This window comes from Clarias gariepinus, chromosome 5 (genome assembly GCF_024256425.1).
Source record: "Clarias gariepinus isolate MV-2021 ecotype Netherlands chromosome 5, CGAR_prim_01v2, whole genome shotgun sequence".
Classification (NCBI taxonomy): domain Eukaryota; kingdom Metazoa; phylum Chordata; class Actinopteri; order Siluriformes; family Clariidae; genus Clarias; species Clarias gariepinus.
In genome coordinates this window covers 17,999,731-18,026,272 of record NC_071104.1, presented here as the reverse complement: position 1 = coordinate 18,026,272, position 26,542 = coordinate 17,999,731, and the positions used below count along the sequence as shown (strand labels likewise).

The 26,542-nt window shown below is 37.8% G+C and overlaps 1 protein-coding gene across 3 annotated transcripts in view; it reads right to left on the bottom strand.

Moving 5' to 3' along the window:
* Window positions 1-24,638, bottom strand: part of arhgef7a (Rho guanine nucleotide exchange factor (GEF) 7a) — a 31,202-nt gene extending 6,564 nt beyond the window's left edge. For 2 of the 3 annotated variants that reach the window (XM_053496801.1, XM_053496799.1), the window contains exons 1-16: window positions 24,122-24,638; window positions 20,449-20,532; window positions 16,449-16,533; window positions 16,124-16,257; window positions 14,872-15,067; window positions 14,411-14,499; window positions 13,456-13,550; window positions 10,469-10,564; window positions 10,010-10,132; window positions 9,768-9,906; window positions 9,598-9,657; window positions 9,237-9,383; window positions 6,912-6,998; window positions 6,732-6,810; window positions 6,488-6,627; window positions 4,599-4,820 (exon numbers count right to left, since the gene is read on the bottom strand). In XM_053496801.1, coding sequence (XP_053352776.1) covers window positions 4,599-4,820; window positions 6,488-6,627; window positions 6,732-6,810; window positions 6,912-6,998; window positions 9,237-9,383; window positions 9,598-9,657; window positions 9,768-9,906; window positions 10,010-10,132; window positions 10,469-10,564; window positions 13,456-13,550; window positions 14,411-14,499; window positions 14,872-15,067; window positions 16,124-16,257; window positions 16,449-16,533; window positions 20,449-20,532; window positions 24,122-24,286 — 1,941 coding nt within the window. In that variant the 5' untranslated portion in view covers window positions 24,287-24,638. The remainder of the gene's footprint in view (window positions 1-4,598; window positions 4,821-6,487; window positions 6,628-6,731; window positions 6,811-6,911; window positions 6,999-9,236; window positions 9,384-9,597; window positions 9,658-9,767; window positions 9,907-10,009; window positions 10,133-10,468; window positions 10,565-13,455; window positions 13,551-14,410; window positions 14,500-14,871; window positions 15,068-16,123; window positions 16,258-16,448; window positions 16,534-20,448; window positions 20,533-24,121) is intronic. The other variant, XM_053496800.1, reaches the window with a different exon arrangement.
* Window positions 24,639-26,542: the final 1,904 nt, after the last annotated feature.

Sequence of the window (26,542 nt, the reverse complement as noted above, 5' to 3'; positions counted from 1 at the left end):
ACAGGCTGGGTGGTCAGGAGGTGCTTTCAGTTGATGGGACAACTACATACAATGTGATCAGGGAGACAGGTAGGAGGGTACTTAGAAAGAGTACATCAGATGCAGTATTTGCTTTGAGGATGCTGGTGGAGAAGTACAGAGAAGGTAATAGGGAGTTGCATTGTGTCTTTGTAGATTTAGAGAAGGCATACAACAGGGTGCCGAGAGAAGAGCTGTGGTGTTGTATGAAGAAGTCTGGAGTGGCAGAAAAGTATGTTAGAGTGGTGCAGGACATGCATGAGAGCTGTAAGACAGTGGTGAGATGTGCTGTAGGTGTGACAGAAGTCAGGAGTCTCCATGGACTATGATGTTTGCAAATGACATTGTGCTTTGTAGCAAGAACACGGAACAGGTGGAAGAAAATTTGGAGAAGTCGAGGTACGCTCTGGAAAGCAGAGGAATGAAAGTTAGCCGCAGTAAGACGGAATACACGTGTGTGAATGAGAGGAACCCAAGAGGAACGGTGAGGATACAGGGAGCAGAGGTAAAGAAGGTGCAGGACTTTAAGTACTTAGTACTTAGGTGTACGGACAGGGATGAGACCAGCGATGCTCTACGGCTTATGAAGGCCTAATTTACGTACAGATAACAATGAATTTTATGATGAAGGCCTAATATGAGCTTCCCCTGTTTTAAAAGCTAGCAGCCGCCACTGAGTGTGTGTGTGTGTGTGTATATATATATATATATATATATATATATATATATATATATATATATATATATATATATATATATAGAGAGAGAGAGAGAGAGAGAGAGAGAGAGAGAGAGAGAGAGAGACAGGGACACTGAAGAAAAGACAGGAGGCAGAGTTAAAGGTAGCAGAGCTGAAGATGTTAAGGTTCTCCTTGGGAGTGACAAGAATGGATAGGATCAAGAATGAGTTCATCAGAGGGACAACCCATGTTAGATGTTTTGGAGATAAAGTCAGAGAGGCCAGATTGAGGTGGTTTGGACATGTTCAGAGAAGAGATGGTGAATATATCGGTAGAAGGATGCTGAGGTTTGAACTGCCAGGCAGGAGGTCGAGAGGAAGACCAAAGAGGAGATTTATGGATGCAGTGAGAGAGGACATGAAGTTAGTTGTTGTGAGAGAAGAGAATAAGGTTAGATGGAGGCAGATAATTTGCTGAAAGGGAACAGCCGAAAGACAAAGAAGAAATTCATACAATTAAAGTAGCTCGTTAAAGAGGAAACTAGCCAGCTAGCAAGCTGTGCATTATGGCGGACGCAGACGGTGCTAATATTGTTGACCTGCTTTTGGCAAAACCATCTAGTAGTCTTCCTTACGAGGAGAGACTTAGAATTAAACAGCAGGGCAAAATTTACGTACAAATAACAATGAATTTTATGATGAAGGCCTAATATGAGCTTCCCCTGTTTTAAAAGCTAGCAGCCGCCACTGATTTTTTTTTATATATATATCCTTTAGGTGAGTGTGTGTGTGTGTGTGTATACACACACACACACACACACACTCACCTAAAGGATTATTAGAAACACCATACTAATACAGTGTTTGACTCCCTTTCGCCTTCAGAACTGCCTTAGTTCAACGTCGCATTGATTCAACAAGGTGGCGAAAGCATTCTTTAGAAATGTTGGCCCATATTAATAGGATAGCATCTTGCAGTTGATGGAGATTTGTGGGATGCACATCCAGGGCACGAAGCTCCCGTTCAACCACATCCCAAAGATGCTCTACTGGGTTGAGATCTGGTGACTGTGGGGGTCATTTTAGTACAGTGAACTCATTGTCATGTTCAAGAAACCAATTTGAAATGATTCGAGCTTTGTGACATGGTGCATTATCCTGCTGGAAGTAGCCATCAGAGGATGGGTACATGGTGGTCATAAAGGGATGCCCAATTGGCACTGAGGGGCCTAAAGTGCCAAGAAAACATCCCCCACACCATTATACCACCACCACCAGCCTGCACAGTGGTAACAAGGCATGATGGATCCATGTTCTCATTGTGTTTACGCCAAATTCTGACTCTACCATTTGAATGTCTGAACAGAAATCGAGACTCCCGCATACTGGATTTTTTTCTCTTTTCACACCATTCTTTGTAAACCCTAGAAATGGTTGTGCGTGAAAATCCCAGTAACTGAGCAGATTGTGAACAACCATGACGCGCTCAAAATTGCTAAAATCACCTTTCTTTCCCATTCTGACATTCAGTTTGGAGTTCAGGAAATTGTCTTAACCAGGACCACACCCCTCAATGCATTGAAGCAACTGCCATGTGATTGGTTGATTAGATAATTGCATTAATGAGAAATTGAACAGGTGTTCCTAATAATCCTTTAGGTGAATGTTTATATATACACACACACACACACACACACACACACACACACACACAGTGAAACCTCGGATTATGAGTAACGCAATTGTTCCGCAAAACGAGCAAAGATTTTTTTAATACAATTTTGACTTGAAAAACGAGCATTCTCTTGGTTTACAAGCATCACGTGATCACAACGGAGCCAATGGTTTTTCTCTCCCTTGCGCTGCGGAATTGTAGGTAATCGTCTCCCCTGCTGGGTCTTAGTGCGCGTCTCTCACTGGTATAATCAACATCTGTGCGCGCGTGTACTGTTTACCATAACACTGTGACTACGTGTGTGTGTAAAACATTTTATTTCGTGTTTGTAAGTGTGTGTGTACAGTGCGCATGTGCGTGTATAAAGCAAAAGCAAATCTCATTAGAGGGTAAAGCAGAGAGAACAGAGTTTCTGTGTAAGGCAGAGAGTGTGCATATATAGTGGTGTGAAAAACTATTTGCCCCCTTCCCGATTTCTTATTCTTTTGCATGTTTGTCACACAAAATGTTTCTGATCATCAAACACATTTAACTATTAGTCAAAGATAACACAAGTAAACACAAAATGCAGTTTTTAAATGATGGTTTTTATTATTTAGGGAGAAAAAAAATCCAAACCTACATGGCCCTGTGTGAAAAAGTGATTGCCCCCCTTGTTAAAAAATAACTTAACTGTGGTTTATCACACCTAAGTTCAATTTCTGTAGTCACCCCCAGGCCTGATTACTGCCACACCTGTTTCAATCAAAAAATCACTTAAATAGGAGCTACCTGACACAGAGAAGTAGACCAAAAGCACCTCAAAAGCTAGACATCATGCCAAGATCCAAAGAAATTCAGGAACAAATGAAAACAAAAGTAATTGAGATCTATCAGTCTGGTAAAAGTTAGAAAGCCACAGTGAGAGCCATTATCCACAAATGGCAAAAACATGGAACAGTGGTGAACCTTCCCAGGAGTGGCCGGCCGACCAAAATTACCCAAAGAGCGCAAAGACAACTCATCCGAAAGGCCACAAAAGACCCCAGGACAACATCTAAAGAACTGCAGGCCTCACTTGCCTCAATTAAGGTCAGTGTTCACGACTCCAGCATAAAGAGACTGGGCAAAAACGGCCTGCATGGCAGATTTCCAAGGCGCAAACCACTTTTAAGCAAAAAGAACGTTAAGGCTCGTCTCAATTTTGCTAAAAAACATCTCAATGATTGCCAAGACTTTTGGGAAAATACCTTGTGGACCGACGAAACAAAAGTTTAACTTTTTGGAATGTGCGTGTCCAGTTACATCTGGCGTAAAAGTAACACAGCATTTCAAAAAAGAACATCATACCAACAGTAAAATATGGTGGTGATAGTGTGATGGTCTGGGGTTGTTTTGCTGCTTCAGAACCTGGAAGGCTTGCTGTGATAGATGGAACCATGAATTCTACTGTCTACCAAAAAATCCTGAAGGAGAATGTCCGGCCATCTGTTCGTCAACTCAAGCTGAAGCGATCTTGGGTGCTGCAGCAGGACAATGACCCAAAACACACCAGCAAATCCACCTCTGAATGGCTAAAGAAAAACAAAATGAAGACTTCGGAGTGGCCTAGTCAAAGTCCTGACCCGAATCCTATTGAGATGTTGTGGCATGACCTTAAAAAGGCGGTTCATGTAAGAAACCCTCAAATAAAGCTGAATTACAACAATTCTGCAAAGATAAGTGGGCCAAAATTCCTCCAGAGCGCTGTAAAAGACTCGTTGCAAGTTATCGCAAACGCTTGATTGCAGTTATTGCTGCTAAGGGTGGCCCAACCAGTTTTTAGGTTCAGGGGGCAATTACTTTTTCACACAGGGCCATGTAGGTTTGGATTTTTTTTCTCCCTAAATAATAAAAACCATCATTTAAAAACTGCATTTTGTGTTTACTTGTGTTATCTTTGACTAATAGTTAAATGTGTTTAATGATCAGAAACATTTTGTGTGACAAACATGCAAAAGAATAAGAAATCAGGAATGGGGCAAATAGTTTTTCACACCACTGTGTGTATATATTATATATATATATATATATATATATATATATATATATATATATATATATATATATATATATATATACACATACATACACACACACATACACACACCCACATACACACACCCACATACACACACCCACATACACACATATATACACACACTATAAAGCAAGAGGATACATTATATGACTCAAACACACCCTGACCTCTTTATAGCAGAGAGCAGCTGATGGTCTGAGTGGGGGAGCTGGCCTTAGGCAACTCAGACTCCAAGGTTTTTGGGTTTTGGGAGGTTCCAGGGGCCCCCACATTACAGTGCTGTGTGGAGCTCCATGAGAGGAGGAGTGAGGAAGCGTGTGGTAGGCAGGAGCCACGGTTAGGCCTCGGCTTTCTGCGTGCCTGGACGGAGTTAAAGGGTGAGAGGGAAGCTATAAAAGAAGAAAATTTGAAGATGTGTTACTGTAGAGACAAAAAATATTGATTTTTTTTTTTTAAACATTGTCCTATAGCAGCATACATTTCTTACATTAGTTGCACTTCGCAATTGGGTGCACTTAGGGCTTTGGGCAACTCTTGTAGTTCAACAACTCTCATAAAATCAGTTCATGAATGCTTGGCACAAAAATCCTGCTCCTAAACTTCATGCATTGTCATGAACTTCAGTGGCAATTAAGGTAAAATGTCAGTTTTGTTATAAATTATGCTGCCCCAAATTATGCTGGTGGACTTCAACAGCACAAAAGCTGAACATAGATGGATTTTTGACCTGTCATGGTACATCATGGTACACACCATTTTGTATTTTTTTTTTTTTTGGACTTTGGAATACTTCCAAGATAAAAAATATATTGTCACTAAACGATGCAGAAAAACTAGTTTATGCTTTAATTACCTCTAGGTTGGACTATTGTATCACCTTACTGTCTGGTTGTTTAACTAGGTGCATAAACATGCTTCAGTTAGTCCAGAATACAGCAGCAAGAGTCCTCACTAGAACCATCTTATCTACACTGCATTGGCTCCCTGTGACATTTCGCATCGATATTAAAATACTACTTTTGATGTATAAAGCATTAAATGGCCTCATGTCACAATATCAGCTTGTGTCTTATGATCGGCCGCGCCTACTTCGATCAACAGATGCAGGCTGTTTGTCAATACCACGCATTATGAATACTAGAGCTGGGTGCGGAGTTTTTTCTTACAAAGACCCAGAGTTATGGAATAGCCTTCCTATTAATGTTTCGGGACTCAGTCTCAATGTTTTAATTCTAGGCTATAAACCTATTTATTTAGCCAAGTATTTTTGTAAATAGATTTGCCTTAGGCAAAGTAGAGATCTGGGGGACTCATGAACGTGTAATAATATGGTGAACAGGTATATTTAGATGATTTCTTCCCCACTCTCATTGATCACTCAGGTTTGTTGACAGTAAAGTGATTGGTTGCTTTACATCTTACGGGGGCCCTCATGTCTGTGTTTAATTCTGGCTCTCCCTTTTAGTTAAGCTGTCACAGTCAATCCTGCCAGAGTCCCTGCTTGCGCTCTACACTATATATAAATCCACTTTATACATTATAAGACTGTTACCATACCTAACTGTTATCCACCCTTCTCTTCTGCACTTTCCTCTTTCATCTATTCTCTCTCTCTCTCTCTCTCTCTGTCGAGCTACACATGTCACTCCTGAGCTGCCAGTGTTCCAGACCCCCTCTGCTCTCTGGACCTGTCGGACTCGTCCTGGTTGGAGATCTTCTTGCATGGATGTCCCATGTGGTCTGTTTGGGATGCCTGTGGTGACTCAGGACATTTCTACTTTACCATGAAGACGGTTCTTCCATAACTTTTATTTTGACTGTGTAAAGCTGCTTTGCGACAATGCATTTCTATTTTGCATTCTGTTTTCATTTAATTTAATTGAGTCCAGGTTGTTCTTGTTTCTGTATCCTTAAATCTTAAATAACTTTAATATGCTTTATAGCTTGTACTCTGGTTTATGATTCTTTTTGCGATATTGCTGATATGTACTTTGGATCTAACAAAGATCATTAGACTGTAATGCAGATCAATAGACTGATGTAATCAGGAACTCACCGTGTGACAAGGGACTGTGAGTGGCTTCATGCTTGGGGCAGTCATGGTGGTGTGTTTGGTCTGGCGGTTCAGGTGCTCCAGCCAATCCTGTTGATCATGCTTATTAAAGCAGATAACTTGCAGCCTCTCAAACATGCATCCTACAGGGGTACACCACACAAACTAAACAAACCATCCCAATGCATTCACCTCTGCACTGTATTGTTTTTGGCCAAAATGTAAAAAAGTGCAGTCATCTTTTTACCTGAGAGTTCAAAAGCATTTTTGTGGCTTTCATTGTCCTCTAAGGGAGTTACTGTCATTCCACTTAAAGGCAGCTTACCCTGTGAGAAACAAAGTAGATAAATTAAATGACAGTTGGGAATGGAGCTGAACTCCTGCATGCAGCTTATTTAGGAGGATGTTGTATTTACCACATTCTGACCTGGTAGATGAAGCCACTCATTCTTGGACTGGCTGAGAGGATAAGTAGAACATGAGGGAAAAGCATGAGGTAACGTTCGTTCCTTTCCTGAAAAACACAAGTTCAAGAGCTGTAGGAATAAACTAATTAATAACAAATCACATGGTTATGCATATACAGTATTTGCATAAGACTGTATAATTACTTGATACTCTTAATTATTTTGATAGGTACAGCACCGATATAACAATACTCGAATCCATTTTCCTTGTTGTAAGGTAATAAGGTACACTATAGCGACAAAAGCACATGGGCAGGTGACATTACACCCATGTCAATGGAAAGAGGATGCACCCCCCATTCCGCTCCGCCCTCTGAATACAGAATAAAGCGGAATAGAAGATGACTGAGTGACTGGCCAAAAACAAGTCAAGATGGAGGCCAGTTTATGTGTGAAATGATTCATCATGCTCTTTTACAATTTGAGTCCTGGAATATGCCTGTATCCATCAGGAAAGTAACCTGATTATTCAGTACAAGAAAATCATCAGGTAACTTCATTTTATTGCAACATAAGACCCAAGACCTTTAAAGACCATCATAACACTGTCCCTCCAGTGGGCACTATGCATGATGGGTACACCGCTTCATGCACTTTCCTTCTAATCCTGGTGTTTCTGTCGCTCTGAACAAGGTTTAAATCTAGACTCACCAGAACACACAACTTTTTTTTACATTGTTCCAAAGTCTAATTTGTTTGTGTACTAGCAAATTTAACATTTGTCTTCTGTCTAGTCTTACTAAAAAGTGGTCAATTCCAGTAATTTTTTAAAATTTGTTTTCTTTGCTTAATGCAGCCCAATAATTAGACCATTTTGAAATGGTGTCTTTTTTTGCTGCTTAAGGTAACAGCACAACAAACCAAATTTCAATATTTTGAAAGTGAAAACCAGGTACAAAAAAAACTCTTTAGCAAGCAAGAAATTAGCAGTCAAGTATTACTAATGAAATGCACAAGATTTGTTAATCATCAGAAAGTGCAATGACCTCTGAGAAAGCAGAATTTTGTGGCAGTTCTGGTGTTCTAAAGCACTTGGGTGTGTTTTGACATCATGCAAAGTAGTTATGACATCAGCCAATATCCCAGAAAATTAATTATTGCTGCTCATAAGTCTAAAAAGAGTAATAAGACCATTACTAGGAAATAAGCCCTTTCTCTCCAAAAAAAAAAAGAATACATCAGCACAGCTTAGGTTTGCAAAATTCCATCTGTAAAAACAAAAAAGGTCTGGAATAATATTCTATGGATGGATGAAACCAAGCTTTAGAAATTTGTTTATCGTATACAATGCTATGTTTGATGCACTGTCCAAACACCTTATATCACCACAAACATATCACACCAACTGCTAAGCATGATGGTGAAAGGGTTATGATTTGGGTTTTTTACTGTGGCCAGGACCTGGGAAACTTGCAAAGACAATGATGAACTTCACTTTATACCATAATATTCTTAGTAAAAATAGGAGGCAATTAGTACAGCAGCTTAAACTGGACTGAAATTGAGTTATGCAACAGGATAATGTTCCCAATCACACCAGCAAAACGGTGAAAGAAGAAAAAACCCTTGGTGTTTGAATGGTCAAGTCCAAACCTCAACCCAAATGCCCTCAAACATCAATAACCTAAAGCAATGTTGCAAGGGAACATTGGGCAAAAAATTATTTCCAAAACAAAGTGCAAGACTAATGAACTTTTACAGAAATCATTGACTTCATTTGAGCATATGTCGTCTTGCTTAAATTCAGTTCGGAAGGTGTTGAGAACTGGGCTCTGTGCAGTTCACTTGAGTTCTTCCACACCAACCTTGGCAAACAATGTCTTTGTGATCCTTCCTTTGTGCAAAGTCCATAAAGAATCACAACTGGGTTGATATTCAGATAAGAGCATAACAGAATATGATCTTGAGCGTGATGTTTGTTTTATAAACAAGAAATAAATGTAGTAAACTGACAGACACAATGTCCCCAGAAGCTGGATATAGAGCCCTGCATGTTGCCATGTAAATGCACAGTGTGACTGGCAGCCTGTAGTGTGTGGTAACTGTTTCAGTATGAAAAAACAATTGCAAGAATTGGAATTTTTACATAGGGAACACAAAGCAGCAGAGTGACATGAACAAGATTGCTTTTATACTAGCTCTCTTGTAAGGCACCTTGTCCAAACAAATTGGACAACGTTTTTGATAAAATATTAAAGTATATAAAGTATACTAACAATATACCAAATACATGAACACAAATACTCACATCATTAAAAAAAATGGGAATCAAAGAAAAGTCCCACCTCACAGCCTTGGTTCTGTACCATGGCCTGGCTCATGTAAATCACAGAACCAAATGTCTTGATGTCTTCACCCTCCCACAAACGAATGGATTCCGTAAGAATCTGCAGCTCCAGCTCCTTCCGTTTCCGCACCTCCTGACACTGCGCCTGTAACCATGGAAACAGGGTGTAAAAATGGTTGCCATGTAAACAACCCACAACTGAGAATGCAGTGTGACATGGGTGTTTGACAGCATATATGACAAGATTTTGATGCACACTAAATATGCGAATGAGTGTATAATTCATTGCACTTCTAATAAGTAACACATGCACGCATGCATACATATACAATAAACATTTATATGATATCAAAACTCACAGAAAGATTCTTAAATGCAGTCATGCACTTCTGAATTTCAGGCCGATCTGGATGACCCTCCTAAATAAAAAATGGAGACAAAATAGAGACATTTACTTGCTAGACACTTTAATTACCAAATGAATAAACATTAACAAAATAAATAAATAATAAATAAAATAAAATATTACCTCCATGTGTCTCTCTAGTTCTTTAAGTAAAGTTGGATATTTATCTAGTCTCATGAAAGGTTTACTAAGGCCTGTGGTCAAAGTGAGGATGCCTGGAGAACCTGCTCCTCTACTCTCCATGAAGTCACCTAGCTCCTCACTATAAGGCAGGCAAATACTCAGTGTTTATAGTTTATAGATAGTTTATAGCTTTCTGTGAAATGATTATGTTTAAAAAGGTAGGACATTTTGGAGTGTCATACCTGTGATCAGTGAGAACGTTAACAGCTGATGGATGGTTTGAGCAGTAACCTGTATACAGTGCTCTCATTTTGGGCATAAGGTTTAAGAAAAAGCCCCCGATTTTCTGCTGAAGCTCTGGAAGTCTTAAGCAGTGAAGTCAGAAACAAAGTAAAAATCGAAAATGAATGATTATACATGGTCATATTCTTTCTTTCTTTCCCTCACTGAAAATTTCTCTAAAACAAAGCTAGAAATATTAGTTATTCTAGTACAAAAAGTTTTCTTAATGCTCACAAGGTGACCTGATCTTTAGAACAATACAATTTATTAAGTGAACAGACTTAATAAAGACAACCCCTATTTTTTAAATTCAAAGTAAATTTTCACTTTTTTTGATTAGCTATAAGTTATAATATATTGACAAATGTCCCTATGAGTAGAACCATGAACAGAGTAATTATTTTTTAAATGGTACTCACTTTGTGCAATCCTCCAGTGACTGTACAAGAGTTTGTTGGAAAGTACTGATTTCCTCGAGGTTCCCCATGATAACACTGACATCTGCCGAGCTAAGTCTATAGTTGAAAAAAGTTACAGGAAGACTCAAAGGAAATGAGGAAGAATGACTGCATCACAACACATAAGGACTACAAAGTTAAAAATAGAAGAAAAAAAAAAAAACAGATCTCACAGTACATACAGTCATGTGTAAAAGTTAGTTCCCCAATTTTTCATTTCTATGATTTTTAATGTGTAAAAACCTAAAAACCATCCGATTGTACCAAGACTTAGTATTAGGCAAATACAGCCTTAGAAGACCAACAATATATAACATTCTTTGACCGTGCCATTATTTATTAACAAAACTGAAGCAAAAAGTGAGCAATATAAAAGTACCCCGTACTGCTTCTACCTGATTTATGTTATAGCCAGATGCTGCTAATCATCAGCCCTTGATTAATTGATCAGCAGGTGTGCAGACCTCTACAGCTGTCACCAAAAATTAAGAATTACACAAATATTAATTTTCACAAAGTCTGCTGCTCCAGTGTTTTTAGATCTTTTTGTCAGATGTTACTACAGCATACTGAAGTATACTTACATGCATTTCAAAAGTGTCAAAGGTTTTTATTGATAAGTAGATGTGCCATCAACTGAAGCCTATATATGTTACCTCAGGTTTGGCCAAATACACCTGTGAAAAAATACATCCTGACTGATGGCAGCCCATTCTTGCATGATCAGTGAGTTTGTCAAATTTTGTGGTTTTTTTCCCCCGGATGCCCCAAACAATCGGAAAGAGGATTCGTTAGAGTCCAGTCCTCAGCAGGTGCAATTCATGTACCATTTGCAGAATATTAGTCTGTTCCTGATGTTTTTACTAGAGAGAAGTGGCTTCTTTGCTTCCCTTCTTGAAATGTATGAAAGTGAGTGCTACCATAAGTCCTGTGTCTTACCAACAGTAAAGCATCCTTAGATTATTTATGTGTGAGGTTGCTTCTCAGCCAAGGAAGTGGGCTCAGTCATAATTTTGCCTAAGAATACAGCTATGCATAAAGTATGGTACAAAATCATCCTCCAAGAGCAATTTCTCACAACCATCCAAGAATAGTCTGGTGACAAACAGGAAAATGCATTTCCTGCATGATGGAGACCCTTCAAAAAATGAGGCAAAATTGATAACCAAGTGGCTCTGGGAGCAAAACTTCAAAATTTTGGGTCCATGGCCAGGAAACTCCCCAAACTTTAATCCCATTGAGAACATTTGGTCAATCCTTAGGAGGAGGGTGGACAAACAAAATCCAACAAATTCTGACAAACTTCTATCATTGATAGAAGTTTATGCAATAACAGGCTGCCACCAGTCAGGATGTGGCCCAGAATTTGATTGACAGCATGCCAGGGCAAATTGCAAATGGGGTCAACACTTCTAATATTGACTCTTTGCATAAACTTAAAGTTGTGGCCTGTTACACTTTTAAAATGCTTGTAATTACACTTCAGTATACCATAGTAACATCTAACAAAAAGATCTAAAAACAATGAAGCAGTAGACTTTGTGAAAATTAATATAAAATTTTATCCACAGCTGTATAAAAGCAGATGTTTTAGTTAGCTGGTCTAAAGCAATAACAAGAGGGAAAGACATAAGCAATTATCCTAAAGAAGCAACTGTTATTACATCTCAATTTGGAAAGGGATCTACAACCATTTTAAAATAATTTGGAGTTATCTCAGGAGTTAAATTACTCATGAGACAGATTATTTAAGAAAAAGAGTTGCCACTATTCCCAGGAGTGAAAGTCCTAGCACAATAACCCCAAGGTCAGACCATACAATGTTCAGGAAAATACAAAAAAAAAAAAAACACAGAAATCTCAAACCATACAAGCCTCACTGCATAAGTAAAATGTTACAGCTCATGACAGTACAATTAGAAGAGGGAATGGTTTTAAGAGAAAACCATTCAATCTAAAAAAAAATAAAAAAAATAACACTAAAGTGCAACTGAGGTTCTGAATAAACCCAAAGGCTTCTGGTATAATGTCCTATAGACATAGGAGACCAAAGTGAAAATACCTTAATGCCTTACACAGTATAAATATAAACTACAGTTCAGCAGAAACACCTCAAGCATGGTGTTGGAAAGGTGGTGATTTGGTGTAGTTTTTGCATCTACAGGACCTGGGGCACCTTGTAGTCGACCAATAACTCCTCTATATACCATATATACTCCCTAATTTAGTCGTGTGTAATTCCTTCCCGTCACTAGGGGGGGCTCCCACATTAAGGCTACTTACTACAATTCATCCAGGAGGGCCAGGGGCTGTCACGTGTTTCCTCCAAACACGTGACACCAGCCGACCTTTTTTTCGAACCGCTCGCTCACGCACCGTTGGGGGCGGCGTAACACACTCGGAGGACAGTGCTATCTGCTCCCTTCGCGTGTACGAGCTCACAGACGCCCGGAATGGCGTAGAGCCGTGATTAATCTGCGCCACTCTGAGGCCCCTCTCCATATACCATAGTATTCTACAGAAAATGTAGACGGTGGCAAGACCTTAACAGAGCTGTGCATAAGTGAATACTCAACAAGCTCAATGAACCGAAGAAAAACTATAAAGAAGAAAGGGCCAAACTAAAAGACTGATAAAAAAATAAATAAAAATATTACTGCTACTATAAGTGGATCTACAAGCTAAATCATGGCATATGTAATATTGCACACATGTTTTTTCCTTTTTGGACTATTTTTTCTTAAATAAATAATGGCACAGTAAAATGTATGTGTTCATTTAAGGTTGTACTTGACTAATACCAATTTTGACGATTTATATTGTTTTTATACAAACATATGGAGCATTAACTTTTACACATTACTGTTTTCATGGAGTAGAACGTTCTTTTTATTTTTGTTCTATTTAAGCAGAAAATGCAGAAATAAAATGGATATTACAAGACTCACTTTTCTGTGTTCTGTAGTGGCCTCAGGTAATTGGTCAAAAGATTCTGAAGCTCCTTTGAGTATTCAGTCTCCGTTTCTAAAATGTTCTGTAGTACCTGTTGAAAGAAAGGGCAGACAAAATTAAACTGTTTTTAACCTACCATTACAAAGCAGGAGGCTAAAACATTTTGTTATAAAGTTGATTAAAGACCAACGTCTTGGTATTATTTCTCTTAGAGTAGTTTTTCCTCCATGAAAGAATTACCAGAAATCCTATTTGTGCACACTACATTGACAGTTTTCACACTTAAACAATAAAAGCATGCATTTAGATGCATCCTGCTTTCATGAAAATTATCAACAAGCCTCTACTTTTGACTTGGAATATGAGATAATCAATATTACATGATTAATATCAGTACTCCCTGAATATTAACATACACTGCACAGATCCCATTCAGCATTGTCCATAACAATAAGCATTTTTTTATTACTATATTAAAATAAACTTTACTGTACCCAGGATGCAAGCACATTTAATGCCCACTGCCCAGAGCAGTAAAAACATCCTTTTTTTTTTTTTTTTTACACACAAAAACAAAAAAAATCTAAATTCACATTTGCTAAAAAGGACAGAATGAATAGTTATAAATGCCCATACACTGATTGAACTCATTTATAATCAGTATCAGCATTTTCTTTTCCCCAGTGACAAGAGGAAGAAATGAACATTAAAATGTCAAAGAAATAATAAGTCTGACAAAACTGGAACATGCTTGCATAACATTCATCATATCCCTTAGGCAACTAAAACTTCACCATTAGAATTGGCCAGTAATGGCATCCCACAAATCAGCTTCTCAAGAACCAACACATACGCTAATCTCATCAATCACTGTGTCATAGAGTTGAACAGTTTTAATACTGCACTAAAAATAATAAAAATACTTGCATGTACAGAGCTAAACATTCTCACCAGGTTGTAGTAGGTTTTGCTAAGAGCAGTCGTGTCAAAGCCTTTAGGGGGGCTTTTAAGTGTTCCAGATTTGGGGGAAACTTGTTTGTCTGTGACAGGGTGAAAGAATACAAAATCAGTCTTTTACACACAAAGCTCACAAATGCTCAAAACGTCAAAAACAGCTTTGAAATAACTCTCTTTTTAACCTCCTGAAACCCAAAATTCATTCAAATTGTTTTCTCTTTATTAGCATTTGAAAACTATAAACATAATCAATGTCTTCAAACAAGAAGTTTGACAAAAAAATATCTTTTATGGTCACTGTATGAGAATAGTATCAAAATATATATAAACGTAGTTGGGAGAAATGTCGTGTCATGTCATGTCGTCATTTAAAGACATTTGGGTGTCAAGAAATTTAAGAAGTTTTTATTTATTTATTTATTTATTTTTAAACATAAAATGAAACTTGCCACAACCTTTAACCTCTCTGACATAGTTGCTTGGAAACCAGCCAGTCTTTCCATTAATGTTGCCCTCCCACCATCCCCCCTCCTCCGTGCGGGTGACGGTAATGATGTCCCCCTTGTTGAAGGAGAGCTCATCCTCGTTGGTCTGCTGGAAGTTGAAGCGAGCTTTCACCACCAACTGGGTGTTACTATTCTCTGTCATATCCTAAAAGCGAAATTTTGCTTTTAATATTTTTGAACAGATATAGAAAAAAATATCTACATAAAAACAGTTACACTAAACTAAAATGATCCTAAATGGCTGCAACATAATCAATCAACATTAAGTATATGTTTATTGCACTTTAAAATCAATAAGATGTTAATTTTAACACAATGGTCCTAATTTATCAGTTGTTTAAAGAGTATAGATTGTAAGGTATGGTACAGACAATGATCAGAAAATCACAATTAGTATTGAACTTGACATTTATATTTGCCTAAAATCCAATAAAGACATGCTTTATGAAAAATATATAAATAAATAAAAAATAATTGTTTTCTTTTCTTTTCTTTTCTCGGCAAATGCTGCAAGTACTACGTATTCCTTTTATTACACTGTACAGTATTTGTTACTTCCATAACTAAACATTCTTTTAACAAAAATAGTGTTATACATTTTGAAATTACAACTGGTACACTTGATCAAATTTTCATAATTCAACGAATTGTTTTTTTTTCCCAATTTGGCCATTTACCAACTTGCACCATTACAATCCCGCTACCAACCAGGGGAGAGTTAGAACCAACATGCTGAAATGGTGTCAACCACAACATATTTTCAACTCATTCTGTGTCACAGGGCAGCTGAACACACTCAAGGGAAAGAGCCATCTATTCTCTTCACCTACCTGACCTCACAGACAAAGAAAATTAGTCTGTGTCAATCTGACCACTGACACTAAGAGCATGGCCAATATTAACTCTCCTGACTCCTGGCCTAAAATGGCTGTGGCTTCATAATGATTCACTGAATGATCACTAAATGACTAGATGAATACTTATAGTATTCATTTAGTCATTTAAAAACATCTTTAAATTATCTACTGTATGTTTTTAATTCAACACCAAACCTGGTGAATAAGGAAACTCTTAAATATAAAACCGATGAAATGCATATTTGTTTTATGATCAGGTTTGACTGTATACACTATTGTTATTGTGTATCGCTGCTTTAGTATACCATCATGCAAGAGAATTTATCCTGCCTCTCACTACCCACCAAGCTTCGGAACTGGTTATGGAGAAGTTTGGACGATCGACCCAGTGAAGTCTGTGAGACCAGAGATTCAAAGGACTTGATGCGATGGGCAGTAGAGTGACGAGTACATACAGAATCACTTCCAATTCCAATGTCTGGTGCAGTGCAAGTAAACACAAAAAAGGTTCAGGAATGATTAATGCCAATTTTTTAAACACATAAAATTAAATTATATTTTTGGTGTTAATCTGCTATCAAGCTAACACCAAACTCAAAATTTGTGTTTAAACAGTAAAGATTTATATGAAAACTGCTTGCATAGGCTATAGTGATGTGTGATTCACACCTGCAGTCACTTTGTTGAGTGCCACCAATGTGGTGAGAACTTTGCTGAAGTTCAGACCTTGCAGCAGGTCACTTGCCTCAAACGGCTATGGAGGGAGAAAGAGAGATTAAAATTACCATAAAAGTTGACTACACATATAAAACAGATCACATCACGTGCATATATATCACTCAACTTCTTTTGCATATAAATTAGTATATTTTACATTTTCTTTGTGTTTTTTAATAATGAAGGTTGGAGTTACTGATTTCTAGAGAAAAAAAACTAAATTTAGAGACCAGCTCTATTTTAGAAAGACAAATTGAGCAGCTCATTTCAACTGTCACAATATATTGAATTTTACGCGAGAAACATCAGGTTAATCTCTGACCTGACCCCAGATTTTCCAAGAGCAGCTTGTTTTAATTTTAAGCAATTTATAAAATTAAAACCTTTTTATATACCAGATAACATTATACAGTATATACTTTTATCACACTAAACAGACTACCGCAGTATAGAGCATTATTTATACAGTATATTAGACACAACACACACACATGCTCACACTGTCCCTTTCATAATTATGTAAGTGCAGAGTGATTGTTTAAAATTAATATAACTCTCGAAATTCTCTATATATTTTTATAATTCTCTCAAAAAGGCTTTCTTTTTATATAAAGAATCTTCCCTCAAACAATGTTTTTATCCCAACCAGGATCAATTAATTACTATGTCCGGATGGATGGAAAGACAAAGACAGACAGGATGAAATACTCTGGGTGATCTCTAATCTATAACTTTCAGTTGCAGAAGTTTTATTGCGCAAATTGTTTAAAACAAGTAAATTCACTGCAAAGATTAATGGGAAATGAGAATATCGGTCATCTGTGATCTGCTTACTCTACATGGTGTGATTGTGTTGTGTTCAGTATCCACACCATTCCACCATTGACTTTCTGGACATAGTAATAAGGATTCCAATATCTCTTACTTATAAAGGGAGTTTATATGATACTTTAGCCCTCTTGTAGTGTTAAATTAAGTGGAAAGCAATGTCGAGTTTAAGAAGTGCAACGAAAGCTTAATATGGCTGAATTCCACGAAGCTCCAGTAACGTTGCAAATAAAATGCAGCTGCCAAATTTACTTTCCACTGATTAAAGATTTTCACTATGAAGCAGCAAGATGAGGCAGTATAGTCTTATTGTGGCCACTTATCTTTATTAGCAGTGTCCGATTCTTCCTAAGCGGGCATGCATTGTTTTGGCTCTATTTGCTGGTACATTAGAATACGTAACTCCCTCTGGTCAGGCAATTTATTTTTAAAATGTACTGAGCTTTAAAAAAAAAAATTGAAAAAAAAAGCTAATCTGAGGCAGTGCTGCAAAATGGGGTAATTCTAACAGACTACATCCAAAAAGGCACAATTATCAGAAGGCCTTTTCATCATAGAAACTCTGTGCAACAAAGTAACTGTAGTTTAAGTAGCAATGGAACAGATTAACCAGTAAGATAGATGAGAAGATTGACAGATTTGAAGATGACAACTGAATCACAACTTGGCAAATGTGGGCTTTTATTTATAGTGGAAACACATCTTAAGAACCATCTGGATGAATAGACAAAAAATAAACAGTGTGCTTGTATTATTGCAGCAAAATAATTTTAAATGATTTATTTGTCTATTTAACTGTGATTACCAATGCAGTATTACTTGCCCACCCACAAGCAAGCAAGCAAGCAATCAATAATAAATAGAAAAAGAAAAAATAATTGTGATAAAATAGGCATGAATACAGCAGCCAAATGAGTTTTATGTTTGTTTCATATACGAGTTTTCTCTTAAGCAATACATCTGTGGAGCTGATTCACCACTGAGCAAGCTAAATTTTAACCAGGCTTATTTCAACAAGCCTAGATAATTTCTATCAATGACAGTTTCACAAAGTAAGCCAAGTCCAGCGGAGTTACTAAAGGCAACGTTTATATTTGGATAAACCTGCTTTACATTAGGTGATAGATACATACACACACGTTTTTATATATTTTTAAAAGCAATATATATTTCCTAATATAACACGTAATACACTTCACAAGGATGTCTTTACTCCCAAGTCTTTCAAATGTTTGACCTTGCTAAGGCCTAGACTCTGTTTGGATCAATTCCAAATTATAATGAATTGTTCTGCCAGGTACAGTGATATTTCTATATAAATCCTACAAACATTCAATCACTCATTCTTAAGATGCGAAAGCTTGTGAGACAACCATAAAATCCTCCACTAATTTGTCACAAAAGCATAAAAGCAAACAGCTTACCTGAGCCAAATTAAACACAAAAACTGAACACAAAATTATGTGCATTTACAGAACGAGAGAGCGAAGTGACCACCAGGTAAGTTGAATCTCCCAAGACCTGCCTTCTACTATAGGCAGCTTTGTCATATTTTTTCCAAACAATTTGGTTTATTTGATTTTAGTTCATTGACAATATTAAAGAAAATAATAATAATTCTAGCACAGAATTTAGCAAACAAACTAACTGCTAGGTGTGAAATTGAAAAATTTTGGATTATTCAAACTACTGCTAGCAGTTTGAACATACCATGACTATGAAATTGGTAGCCTAGCTAGTCTTACAGTCAGTTGTGATCTAATACAACAGCAATGATGCACAGCAGAATACACTAGCTTCTTAAACCCAGTGTTCATCATGGACAAAGAGGAGCTTGTGCGTGCATGGCCCAGCTGGCTACGGCCACTGCCAGGACACTGCAACGTGTCAGCACTCGTTGCAGTGTAGGGAGAATCCTGCAGCATCCTGCACAGTGCACAGTTTTAAAAACACAGCAGGTACACCCTACACATAAAAGAAACAACAGTACAACATGCACAGGCAAATATCTTCCTCTGTGAGTAATTCAGGAAACTGCTCAAACATGTGCTGTCAAGAACTCTCCTCAAAACATTTTTACCAAAAGCAAACAAAAACAATCATCATAAAAAATTTACAATCTGCATTTTTGCCATTACATAGATAATAGAAAAGCCAGTGACAGATTCAACCCCGTCTTTTTTAACCACACTCCCGAAGCCTATATGGGCTCTATCCAAACCCATCTGGCTCCATAATAAATGCGCATAATTTGGTATGCTGCAATCTGGCCCTTTGTATTCTTGCTTAACGAAATATATAGGGGTATATAAAGCCTATAAACAACAGGGTAGGAGTTTCACCTGGCAGACAGTGAAGACAATTCATAATTCCAAGTAACACAAAAGACTTATTCTTAAAATTACTCATAAATCTTCCACAGTAAAAAAAAAATATATATATATATAAATAAATCAGTGTATAACCAGATGTGAAGAATTAAAAATTGTCTGTTCAATATCTAAGGCAATTTAGAGCACTGTTTATTGTGTACCCTGCTTGTGGAGCAAATAATAAGGTTTACTAATGATTTTCAAAAATAGATATATTTGGACATTAGACTAAATATAGTACCACTATAAAGACCAAAACTAAAAAAGAGTGAAAAAGGATTTATAAAGCAGATATATCACTAATAACGGGAGGAACAGCGTGATGCTGGTATCAGTAACTCATGAGGAACTGTTGTTATTTTGTAACTAATAACTAAAAAGCACTAGAAGCGGCTAGAACAACTAATTACACAACTGAATTCAAAGCGTCACAAACGATAAACAAAGCATGACTATGTATAATATTCCCGACAGTGAAACCGTGTATCAGTAAGTTGAAAAGGAATAAACACTGTCAACCTTTTGATGTGTAAATTCTATTAAATGTTGATTTTTATATCAACAATGTAATTAGTGGCGTTTAGTTCATGGCTGTGCCTCCTCCTGTCAGTCTCCGTCCGTCCTCAAGACTCCTTTGTTAATTGTTAAGTCTACATCCCGCTATTCACATCGTTTGCCGATTCAGCACCAGAGTCTCCCTGCTTTTCAGTCCTAAATTTTAGCAGTTATTGTGTCCCAACATCTCCACTTACCTCGACACGAAACGCAGCGCAGCCTTTGAGGAACTCCTTTATGTTGCTCAGACACTCGCTGTCGTTTTTGGGCTCCTGAAAAACCTGTGTGAGGGGGAAAGGGTACAACGAGTGAGCCAGTTGTGCGGGTTTTCCCCTCTTGAACCGTCACAAATCTGATTCAAAAATTAATCCGAATTATCTACTCCTCGTGAATGTGCAGAGAAGAAGGACTGCAGCGCATCCACCGATAACCCCAACTAAATGCCTACTCTAGGAAGTAAGGAAGGAAAACCGGAAATGACGCTGCAGCGTGGAGTCAGGTCGGGAAGCATCCACTGCTCATCAGGCGGGCAAAATAAAACGGGTAGCATGAGCCAGCCTGGTTTACATGTATACTGAGATTTGTTTATTTCCGGAATTCGCTGAGGAATACTGTGTATATAAAAAGTCACGAAAATGTGTAATGCTAAACAAATAGGTTTATGATGTTCATCATCCCCATACATAGAAATGAACATAATTAAGCAATTACATGCACAACATTAGATTCACACGAGTTGATCATGAATGGGACACGACACGACTGTGTGTTAAAGATATAAAAATCATGTACATGATGTTTTAATAAAGTTAGATTTTTCTGAAAAGAAGTGTTAAATTCTTTTATGTATTGAGTTTAGCAATTTAGGGGAAAAAATCTATTACCTTATTGATAGCTCAGTTTTAAACATTAAGTTTGTAATGTTTAAAAGTACTTCTAACAAGTTTCCAGCTATAAGTAGGATATACTGTATAATAAATAAATGTACAGGCTATACTATTTCTCTGGTGACTTGAGACTGTAGTCTAAAATAGCTTAGAACTCAAATTCCCACCAACTAGTTTGTACCTGAGCCTCCAATAATAAAAGTGGACTCCATATTAACTCCGACCACACAAGTATTAGTGCAAATCAATCCCTGCTCTCTGAAATCATCCATATGAAGATGAGTTCCCTGTTGAGTCTGGTTCTTCTAAAGGTTTTTTCCTACTGGCATCTCAGGGATTTTTCCCTGCCACTGTCATCCCTAGCTTGCTCATCATGGACAAACTGATAATCATAACTTATACATATTTCCTCAAACATTCGGAACTTATTTACATATTTTTAATCTGTAAAGCTCCTTTGCAGCAACGAACAATGTTAAAAGATAGAAATAAAATAAATTAATAAAATCATTGATTTTAACCCTTAGCTGTACTCGCAGATATTTATAGTAATCTAAAACTATTTGTAATCATTTGAAGGGGTGGGGTCAGTCTCCAACATTCATCCATTTATTTTAAGTACCTCTTCTCTTTTATTTGAATTAGCATTGAAGAGGCCTGGAACACAAAAAGAGGGACACCACGGGCACAAGCACACACATTCATTTCCCTAGTCACACCAATCAGGCAGACCAGAGGCAAGATTTGAACCCTGGAGGTGCTAACCAATTATCCATCATGCCACTTCTCCTTATAAAATACTCCTTTTTTTATAATTATTTTATTATAAATTTTATTTTTTGTTAATTTTTTTATTTAGCACTTTTAACTTCTGTTAACTGCATAAAACTTAATGTCTATTTTAGTACTATAAAAACATAGAGATCTAGCTCTCTGTGGCTTAATTATGCCCAGATTATGTCTATAATTAAAAATGTTACAAATGTGTTTTTGGCGCTATGTGCATATAACTTATCAAGATGGCATGGCTTCTGTCCTAAATGGTATGTTTCCAGTTACACAGACCTACGGTAGCAGGTACAAATTGACAAATGATGCAGTGGAGTGTCCTATTTCCCCTTTTAGGTTACAAAAAGGTGCTCACAAGCGCCCTCTATGCGCACTTACAGCTCTCAATCATTTCAAAATGGTTTCGTCAGCGGTCTCTAATCCAAAACACAATGTGATTGTTGGCAACGAGCAACAAAAGTCGGATGGAGCAAAAGGCAAAAATAAATTAAATAACAATGGTCTCCAAACAATTGCCTTCAAATTATACCTGTAAAGTTTGGAGGCCATTAGACAGAATAGCTTTTTCGTTTAGAAAAAGAATAATGTTCATCAATGCTGAATTTATGGGAGTTAAACTGTTTTTCAAAAAAACTTTTCCTGTCATTTATCTGATGTAATTCATGTCAACTACAGAACGGGTCTGGTTTGCAGGAAACATTTAATCTTTCCATGGGAGGTATGATGCCTCCATTTGTTGGTCCACTATGACAATCGTATGAAAGTCAGTTATCAGCATTATGACAGCAGATGGTTAACTGTACTAAGAGAAACTCATGGAGCTGTACAAAAGCCCACAGCCATGACGAGTGGCATCTGCTTTTAATAGGTAACTCCAAAGGTCAATATTGAAGGTACACAGGTAAGATATCAATAACCATCATAAACAGTCACTGCATAAAGCATGCCAGAGGTTTGGATTAGAAAATATGCCATATCAACCCGGATATTCCCAGCATTTTAAATAAATATAATATTGGATCAGTGTAAACCTATTTGCCATCTTAAAAGTCTAACATTAAATAAGCATTTATTTAGGCAGTTACTGAAAGATTTTAGCTAAATTATTATTTCAACTGAATGAAATAAAGTTCATTTCTCTGGGAAAATTTTGATACTGAGTTGGCTCTAGGGATTAAGAATATTTTGGCATCATTTATCATTCATTATAACTAACATAGCTTAATTAAAAACATTGTAGTTAATTAACAGTCTAGTTTTATACAAATTGATCTAGATCCCTTTAATTGTTCCTTAACTATCAGTGTGGGATCCTTGAAGTTTTTATGTAGAACAACTGTTTTCCTTTCAGAATAGGCTTCAAGTAAAAATCTTGCTTTAAATATCTTTAAAATTTACCTAGCCTAAAACACAAGAAGGTTGTTTTTCTAAAGGCAGAGATAATTTGCCAAAAAGTGCCCCAATTTACCTCTCTTCAACCTACAGTATGTCCTTTAAAACATTGCAGTCATTAGATTGTGCTCATATGCAGGGCTTGGTCTAAATATTAGTGTACAGAACGGCAGTGGGCTACATGAAAAATGAGCACGGTGTCAGCTCACTGTAGTGTACTCATAAACCATCTGCAAAACGATATAGCACAATGGTTTTTAATAGTCCACCTGTGACATTTACATTTACAGCATTTAGCATAAAATGTATGTTATGGGTACTACGCAGCAAATAACCCTGAATACTAGACTGTTTTATTTTATGGGTAAAAAAAAAATGCAGTCCATTATAATCCATTCTCTAACTGTGGAATAATAAAGAGGATCAAAAGACGTGGCCTAGATAGGGAGCCTACGTCTTTCCATGACAAAATGTGATCATATCCTAGGTTTGTCTGCCTTTTAGCTTTTACAGGCGCCCTACAGCAAAATCAATACATCCAGGCCTGTTTCTTAAACATATCTACAATATGGTCTAAGGATAAACACGCAGTAGGATTTAACACGAATGCGCTTCTTCAACACCAACACGTCCGCAGCATTCACTTATACCTGGCGGATGCGTTAAGCATACTCCGCTCATCATCCTATTAAAGGTCTAAAATAATATGCGTACGAAAAGAGTGGGCTCTTTTGTGTATACAAAAAAACAACAACGCGACTGCAGAGAAAGACTGGTGATTAGCGGGCGTCAGGGCGCTTACTTGCTCGGTGGTACCGGGGCGCAGGCGCTCGATCAGCTTGCAGAGCACGACTCCGTCCTTCAGCGCGCGCTGCAGAAACGCGGCCGGGTCCGACACGCTCTTCTTCGGAGACTCCATAACACCAAGCGTTATGAGCCATGTAACCGTCTGTTCTGCCGGATTCATGGTCAAACGCCACAAATACCCTTGTCTCCAGGCGTAAGTATAAAGGAAAAAATAATAGAAGGAGTGGTTATCAGCCGGCTGTTGAATTAAGCGCCACCATTTTCCGTGCAGCCGCCCGTCTGAATGTGGCGCATCGCGCAATCTGTCTGTCCCTTCGAGCTCTGCACAGGAGAGGATCAGGAACGATGTAGCTGTCAAAACGCCTTTAGCAGGCACTACCCTCCACTTGCCTCATCTGCTTCTTTACCTTCTGGCAAATGACATCACTGACAGTGTGTGTGTGTGTGTGTGTGTGTCAGAGAGAGAGAGAGAGAGCGAGCATCTATTTCTTCCTTCACAGATGGATTTCCATGTATTCAGGGTCGGAATTACTTTATTCTATAAAAGCACCTAGGTATAAGGGTCTGAGAAATTCAACAACACATTAGGTTATTGCCTATAACAAGAGATAATATTTCATGCCTGATGTTCAATGTAGTGATATTAAAATACCCAACATCGCCCCTCCTACCAAGATATTCTATAGGCTCCATTTCTTTCTTCTTATCGCTATTTCTTCAGGTGACCTCTGGGAGGCGCTATCTAACCTACAATATTACAGAAACTGCATGCAGGAATGCAGTACGTGTCAGCTTATTTAAAATAGAATTGTATAAAAAAAAAAGTATGAATGATTTTTTTAAATAATGATGAATACTAATTACTAGCTGCATTCACATAAACTCCATTATTTAACTAACAATCAGAATAGTAGCCCTATCAGAATACATGTTACCACTTTATTTGTTACAGTCTGGCCCAATCCAGCTTGATCAGAATAATTTACATTCACATTTAGGCATTTGGCAGACGCTCTTATCCAGAGCAACTTACAAATGTGCTTTAAAGTTTTCATCATTGAATAGATGTATTAGGTTACTAGGTTATTAAACACTGTCAAACACCGTTGAGGAGGTTTTTTTGTTGTTTTTTAAAGATGAAACCACATATTCAAGAAACAGATACATCATTAGTCCTTGTTTAAAGAGACTTAGCTGTTCGGACATCTAGAGGACAATTTTTTCCAACACCTAGGTGCCAGGAAACTAGATGTATGTCTAGATGTATGTCTTTCTCGAGAGATGGCGGGATCAGCCGAACAGTGCTGAAGGATCGTGGTGCAGTGAGGGGTGTGATTATAGCTGTAAGGTAAGTGGGTGCTGGGCCATTTTTAGATTTGTAGGCAAGCATCAGCATTTTAAATTTGATACGGGCAGCTACAGGAAGCCAGTGCAGGGAGTGGAGAATTGGGATGGTTTGGGAGAACTTGGGAAAGTAAAAAGTGAGACATGCATGCAGCTACATTTTGGATCAGCTGCGGAGGATGAATGGTGAACAGAGGCAGCCCTGCCAGGAGTAAGTTGCACTAGTCCAGTCTTAAAATAACAAGGGACTAAACTAGGACCTGAGTAGCCTATGTAGAAAGAAATGGGCGAATTCTTCTGATTTTGTAAAGAAGAAATTGACAAAAGTGTGTAAGCTTGGCAATGTGTGGGGAAAATGACAGTTGATTGTAAAGTGTTACCCCAAGATTGCGGGCAGTGACTGAAGAAGTGTCCGATTGTTATCCAGGGAGATCACAAGTTCTTGACAGGGGATTAATCACCTGGGATAAAGAGCAGTTATACTGAGATATAGTTATACTGAGATGAGTTTTAGCTGATGAGCTGTCATCCAGGATAAGATGTCTGCCAGACATGCTGAGATCTGGGTGGAAATCTGTGTGTCTGAGGCAGGAAAAGGAAGAATGAGTTGTGTGACATCTATAAAAGGTCATGCGAGGATATGACCTTACCAAGAGTAAGGGTATAGAGGGAGAACAGAAGAGGACCAAGTACTGAGCCTTGTGGGACACCAGTAGAGAGTCTGGATGGAGCAGAATTGGATCCCCTCCATGTCACCTCATATGTCACCTCATATCTTCTAGGTAGAAAGCAAACTATTGCCATGCTATGCCACAGATTCCAGGGTTTTTCAATCAGGATAAAGCAGTCTAGTTTGAGACTTGTAGAGCCTACATATATATATGTGTGTGTGTGTGTGTGTGTGTGTGTGTGTGTGTGTGTAGCTGATGCAGATTTGTAATTAGTAGTACCATTTACTGGAATCTGTGTTGGCAATAGTAGTCCATAAACTGTATCTCATGACATACATGTGCATGCTCCATGGCATCACCTGACCAGATACCTGGAGGAATCTAAATTCCCAGTGGGTCAC